The sequence below is a fragment of the Austrofundulus limnaeus genome, unplaced genomic scaffold (assembly GCF_001266775.1).
Source record: "Austrofundulus limnaeus strain Quisiro unplaced genomic scaffold, Austrofundulus_limnaeus-1.0 Scaffold1149, whole genome shotgun sequence".
NCBI lineage: Eukaryota > Metazoa > Chordata > Actinopteri > Cyprinodontiformes > Rivulidae > Austrofundulus > Austrofundulus limnaeus.
The window spans coordinates 84,841-91,556 of record NW_013953551.1 but is presented as its reverse complement, the minus strand read 5'-3'; the positions used below and the strand labels follow the sequence as shown (position 1 = coordinate 91,556).

Here is a 6,716-nt window from a genome sequence, read left to right as displayed (position 1 = left end):
ATTACATTTTTTTCCTAAGAGAAAAAGAGAAATTATAAGATTTGACATATTTCACTCTTTGTGTTTATGAATCTATGTAATATGTGACTTTCACTTTCTGAACTGACTGACACAAACAAAATGAACTTTTTCACGGTGTTCTATTTTTTGGAGCTTTGTCTGGTTTATATCGAGTTTATTTTGGTGTCTTAATAGCTGACAGTCATTCTCCGTATAACTTTAAGCATCATTTAAAACTTTGACATAATTTTTTAGAACAACCTCTAGCTGTCTGTTAATAAAATCTCATAAACCACTGGACAAATTTGATTCAAATTTTCAGAAAGTAATTTCTGGAAGTACTGTATATCTACAGTTAATTAACTTTTGGACTTAACCTGATTCAACATGGCTTCCACAGATAATTAACCTTGACCAACAGATAAACGGCTAAAACCTACTTGGATCACTCGCAGTAAGCTTGTCTGATTTTAACTTGTATGTTTCTCTTTCAGGTAGAAGGACGAAGGAGAGGCAGTCACGCTGAAAGTAATGGCTTTGGTCACCACAGTAATCATGGTAACCTCCCTGACCTGGTGCAACAGAGCAGCTCTCCCACAGCCACGCCCACCTCAGCTCTGCAGGAACTGAGCAACATGGGGGAGGTCAGACATGGACACCTGCCTGTGCGCTTTAACACTTCACTCTAAAGGGGTGTGTGTTGCTGTTTGATGTTGGCTTCTGCTGAATCCCATCTGTGTTTTACAGTTCGGTTTCGACGGGACAAAAGCACCGTTTAGCCCTTTCGTTGACCCACGGGTTTTTCAAACATCTTCGGGAGAAAACAGCATGGAGAACTCAGCAGCAGGTAGAGTTCTGACCGTCTGTTTTTCCCTTCAGTTTCAGTCAAAGCAGAGTAATGCGTTGATGCTTACGTCTCCATCTTTCTGGGTTCTTGCAGCCCTGTTTGCCAGCGAGCTGCTGAGGCAGGAGCAGACCCAACTGAATGAAGCCAGAAAAATCTCAGTGGTGAACGTCAACCCGACCAACATCCGGCCTCACAGCGACACACCAGAGATCCGCAAATACAAGAAACGCTTCAACTCTGAGATCTTGTGTGCTGCACTCTGGGGTACAGGGATCACTCTTTCATCTGTTTTATTATTACATACAAAAACATCCGCTGCCCTAAATGTTGCAGAATTGTGTGTATCAGCATTCAAAGTGTTGTTGTCCTAGTTTATATTTTCTGTTGCAATTTAAATACTTCTACATACTTTCTACTGTTGTAGTCATTCCTAAATGAAAACGTTCAGCTCAGTCAGGAGACAGGTGCTGTGACTTTTCTAACTTTTATATTTTTCTAAATGTTTTATATTTTTCTAAAATCTTTATTTGCAGTTATTTTACCATAGAAATACAGTAAAGCTCATCAGTTCTGTCAAACCCATAGTTTTATATGAAATCTGCTTTAATACACTTGCTATACTTTGATTTCTGCTTTTACTTTTAGGTTTTAGCCAGCCTTTTGCTACTTTTAACTTCTAGCTAGTTACCTCCGCCATCGGCGAGGTAATGTTTTCGGTCGCGTATGTCTGTCTGTCGGCCTGTCGTTCTGTCTGTGGACAACATTACTCAAAAACTTGTGGACAAATTGTCATGACATTTACATCACATGTGGATACTGGCACAAATAACACCATTAAATTTTGGTGATGTTCCGGATCACGATGCAGATACAGGAATTCTTTTTCTTTTAATCCTCTCAGATCGGCAAAGCTGTGATGCTTTCACAGGGCTTCTGCAAAAAACTGTGACAGCTTTCAGTGTTCATTTGAACTGGATCACACAGCACGGACTTCAAACTTTATAAAAGTAATGTTAAAACCAGATGTAATGATGAATAATTCTTGCCATAATATGTGTATTTTTACGCATTTGGTGCGCGTTTAGAGAACGTTTTGTGACCACGAAGTGTGTGACTGCACCATGAAACCTATTTTTCCCATTTCCTCAAACACACCACATTGTCGGTAGGCTTGTACACAGATCGATGAAGATTGAGGAAGAGGAGTGACGCGGTGGACTTCAGACTCGGAGGTTGTTTGTTTGTTTGTTCACTTTTATTATTATTTAAATGAGGCCAGATCAAGTCGAGAGCTATTTGTGTGCCCCTCTATCCACCTCTCGCCAAACTTTAGGGAAAAAAGAATGCGCATTGCGTGGTTGTGACCGCTGTGTGTTGTCCTCACAAAGATAGGAAGACGCGTGTTTGTCTGTATGATTAGACGCGTGATGAAAACTCTGCTTTTTTTTATCACGTAGCACCGATGCGAAAGCTTTCAACGATAACCTTTTGCCACTTTGATAGCTTAGCTAGTTTTTTGCTTCTTATAATTAGACTTTTATCACTTTTAGCCATTTGCGACTTCAAAAGGAGCATTTAGCAACTTTTAGTTTTAAGTTATTCCCTTTTTTATTTTTAGCTTTTATTAAAAACGTTTTTGCTGCTTTTACGTAAATGTTGCTGTGTTTATTGTTTAACTGGCCTTTTGCAGCATTAAGCTTTTAGTTAGCATTTCAGTTTGCGCTTGTAGCTTGTAGTTAGCATTTTGTTACTTTAACTATTCTTGTCACTTATAGTTTTTTTTTCTTTTAGCTAAAATGTTGCTATTTTTAGAAAATAGCAATCATTTTGCTGCATCTAGCTTTTTCTTATTTTTGGCTCCTGGCAAGTGTTTTGCTACTTTTAGCTTTTTTTAACATTTGAGAGTTTTTTTATGTTATTTTTGCTTTTATTTTTTTCTCATTGTAGCTTTTACATACACGTCAAGTTGGGTCATGATACAGGAAAATGCCCGAAGGGGCTTACTTGTTTGACCGTTCTACTTCTTTTTTTTTTTTTTTACCGACTAAAACATTTCAGACTCTTCAGCAAATGTTTTCCAAGTCATTCAGCATTCACACTCATTCTCAAAGAACAGGCAGTTTTGACTTTTTTTTGTTTGTTTGTTTCTTGTGTTCAGGCGTGAACCTTCTTGTCGGGACAGACAATGGTTTGATGCTGCTTGATCGAAGTGGGCAGGGAAAAGTTTATAATCTGATAACCAGAAGACGTTTCCTTCAAATGGATGTTTTGGAGGGACTCAATGTGTTAGTCACCATATCTGGTAAAAAGAACATTTACCTACTGAGCAACTTTATATGTAAAGATGGAATTGTTATTTTCTAACGTATCATTTATGTATTTAATGTGACTGACACGTTTAAAACTTTAATTAGGTTTCTTACTTTGTCCTTCTTTCTCAGGGAAAAAGAATAAGCTGCGAGTTTACTACTTGTCCTGGTTGAGGAACAGAATATTACACAACGACCCAGAAGTGGAAAAGAGACAGGGTTGGGTCACTGTTGGAGAGCTAGAGAGCTGTGTGCATTATAAAGTTGGTGAGAACTTATATTTCATAAGAAAGTAAACATTATAGCACAATTCAAAGTCTGGCATTTTCAGATTTACATTATAAACAGTATGCATGTAAACATACTGTAGACTGAGTCAGGTTATACAGCGGGTAAAATAAGTATTGAACACGTCACCATTTTTCTCAGTAAATATATCACTAGAGGTGCTAATGACATGAAATTTTCACCAGATGTCGGTAACAACCCAAGTGATCCATACATACAAAGAAATCAAACCATAAATGTCCAGAAATGAAGTTATTTGTGGAATGGCACAGGGAAAAAGTATTGAACACGCTTACTGAAATTTATCTAATACTTTGTACAAAAGCCTTTGTTGTCAATGACAGCTTCAAGACGCCTCCTGTATGGAGAAACTAGTGGCATGCATTGCTCAGGTGTGATTTTGGCCCATTCTTCCACACAAACAGTCTTCAAATCTTGAAGGTTTCGTGGACCTCTTCTATGAACTCTGATCTTTAGTTCTTTCCATAAATTTTCTGTTGGATTCAGGTCAGGTGATTGGCTGGGCCATTCCAGCAGCTTTAGTTTCTTTCTCTGAAACCAACTGAGAGTTTCCTTGGCTTTGTGTTTGGGCTCATTGTCTTGCTGAAATGTCCAGCCACGTTTCATCTTCATCATCCTGGTAGATGGAAGCAGATTTTTATCAAGAATGTCTCTGTACATTTTTCCACTCATCCTTCCTTCAATTATTTGAAGTTTGCCAGTACCATATGCTGAAAAACAGCCCCACACCATGATGTTCCCACCTCCAAACTTCACTGTTGGTATGGTGTTTTTGGGCTGATGTGCAGTGCCATTTGACCTCCAAACATGATGTGTATTCTGGCATCCAAACAGTTCAATGTTGGTCTCATCTGACCAGACTATATTCTCCCAGTATTACACAGGCTTGTCTAAATGTTGTGCAGCAAACTTTAAAGGAGCTTCAACATGCTGTTTCTTCAGCAGTGGAGTCTTGCGTGGTGAGCGTGCATACAGGCCATGGTGGTTCAGTGCATTACTTATTGTTTTCTTTGAAACAATCGTACCTGCTAATTCCAGGTCTTTCTGAAGCTCTCCACAAGTGGTCCTTGGCTCTTGGACAACTCTTCTGATAATTCTTTTCACTCCTCTGTCAGAAATCTTGTGAGGAGCACCTGGTCGTGGTCGGTTTATGGTGAAATAATGTTCTTTCCACTTCTGAATTATGGCCCCAACAGTGCTCACTGGAACCTTCAGAAGTTTAGACATTCTTCTGTAACCGATGCCATCATTATGCTTTGCAACAATAAGGTTGTGAAGGTCTTGAGAGAGCTCTTTACTTTTACCCATCATCAGATGGTTCTTGTGTGATACCTGGCCATCATTTGGGACTGAACCAKCTGATATTAACTTGCACTGACAAGGGGCAGGCTTGTTTTCTAATTACCGAGAGAGTTCAGCTGGTGTCTTGGCTTTCCATGCCTTTTTACACCTCCCTTTCTTCATGTGTTCAATACTTTTTCCCTGTGCCATTCCACATTATTACAAATAACTTCATTTCTGGACATTTATGGTTTGACTTCTTTGTATGTATGGATCACTTGGGTTGTTACCAACATCTGGTGAAAATTTCATGTCATTAGCACCTCTAGTAATATATTTACTGAGAAAAATGTTGACGTGTTCAATACTTATTTTACCCGCTGTAAATAGAGGCACTTTTAATATGTTGTGTATGTTTCTGTCATGGCTCCAGTTAAATATGAGAGGATTAAGTTCCTGGTGATTGCACTTAAAAACTCAGTGGAAATCTATGCCTGGGCACCTAAACCTTACCACAAGTTTATGGCCTTCAAGGTACAGAAACATAAACCTGCTCATAATATAAACACATTCAAAAATAATATAGCACATCTGATTAAAGGACATAATCTTATTATATAATCTAATTTTATTTTATGTTTTTATTCTCCTTTCTGTCTTTCAGTCGTTCACTGAGTTGCAGCACCGTCCTCAACTGGTCGATCTGACCGTAGAAGAAGGTCAAAGGTTAAAAGTCATTTATGGCTCCAATGTGGGCTTCCATGTCATCGACGTGGACTCTGGCAATCCTTACGACATTTATATCCCCTCCCACGTAAGCAATTTAATTTTTTTAAATTAATAAACACATTTAAGCTTTATAATATTGTAGACTACCAATCAGTGTCTCTTCTTCTGTTAAAGTAATTCATCCTAAAGAATCTACAAATAACATCTTTAATTGAGTTATTGGCATTCAGTTACAGGATTGGCATCAGCTATAAATATGTAACTTTTTTTTTCTGTGTTTGTACCCATGATAAACAGACAGAAGTGAACACAATGCATCGAAAAATGTTTCTAAAACAGAGCATCCCGTTCCAAATTCTCTAACACTGCTTTACTGTCAGCTGCCTGAAACAGATTATTTTAGAAAACTTACAGGAAGTATTAGATTTGTCCTGAATCAAGATTTTATACACATTGAGACTGTTCTGAGGTGATCACATATCACTTCAGTTTAGTCATTTTCCTAATTCATTGTAATACTTACCAGAAAAAGGACAAAAAATGACTGAATGCAGACGTAAAGCAAACATTCAGTTTGATATAGTTTACAGAGACATTAAAAAGTTGACTTTGGAAGTACAATATGACAAGAATTTCAAAAGGGTAACTTTAAAAATGAAAAAATTTAATGCCTAATTCTTGTTTGGAAACTAAAAACAAAATCTGTAAAATTCTCACTCTTCTCAGCTCCTTTTTTTTTAGGTTCATCCACAGATTTTATTTCAATAACTTCTTTCTGTCATTGGTCTGCAATTGTCCTGAAAAGAAATTTTTGTTGGTGCCTTTTCAGTAGGTCTTTTATGGTTTTTGAGGGTTTTTTTATAATCATTACGTGTTCAAATACATCCTTTGTAAACTTGTGGGTTTTCTGTTAACAGTGTCCTTTTACTTTTCCAAAATTTGCAGTCACTGTATTCAATCCAGTCTTTTATTTTGTTAAAACATCCTGTGTGTCACAGGCTGAAACAAGCCCAGGTAATGATTAAGGGTGTAAGAAAATATCGATACATTGAAATATCGCGATATTTCATTTCCCGATACTGTATCGATATTCTAAAGCCCTGTATCGATTTTTTATTAAGGTTTAAAATGTCAGCTTTCCTGCCAGCTGTTCATTTTTATGTTGTAGTTCAGCCTCTGACCACTAGTTGGCAGCAGTGAGCGCTCACTGCTGCCAACTAGTGGTCAGAGGCTGAACTACA

The 6,716-nt window shown here is 37.7% G+C and overlaps 1 protein-coding gene across 2 annotated transcripts in view; it reads left to right on the top strand.

Moving 5' to 3' along the window:
* Nucleotides 1-494: 494 nt before the first annotated feature.
* LOC106534353 (TRAF2 and NCK-interacting protein kinase) overlaps nt 495-6,716 on the top strand; it is a gene marked incomplete at its 5' end in the record, with an annotated part of 20,140 nt that continues 13,918 nt past the window's right edge. For both annotated transcript variants that reach the window (XM_014030963.1, XM_014030962.1), the window contains 7 exon segments: nt 495-644; nt 748-847; nt 941-1,111; nt 3,006-3,149; nt 3,289-3,423; nt 5,180-5,280; nt 5,411-5,560. In XM_014030963.1, coding sequence (XP_013886417.1) covers nt 495-644; nt 748-847; nt 941-1,111; nt 3,006-3,149; nt 3,289-3,423; nt 5,180-5,280; nt 5,411-5,560 — 951 coding nt within the window.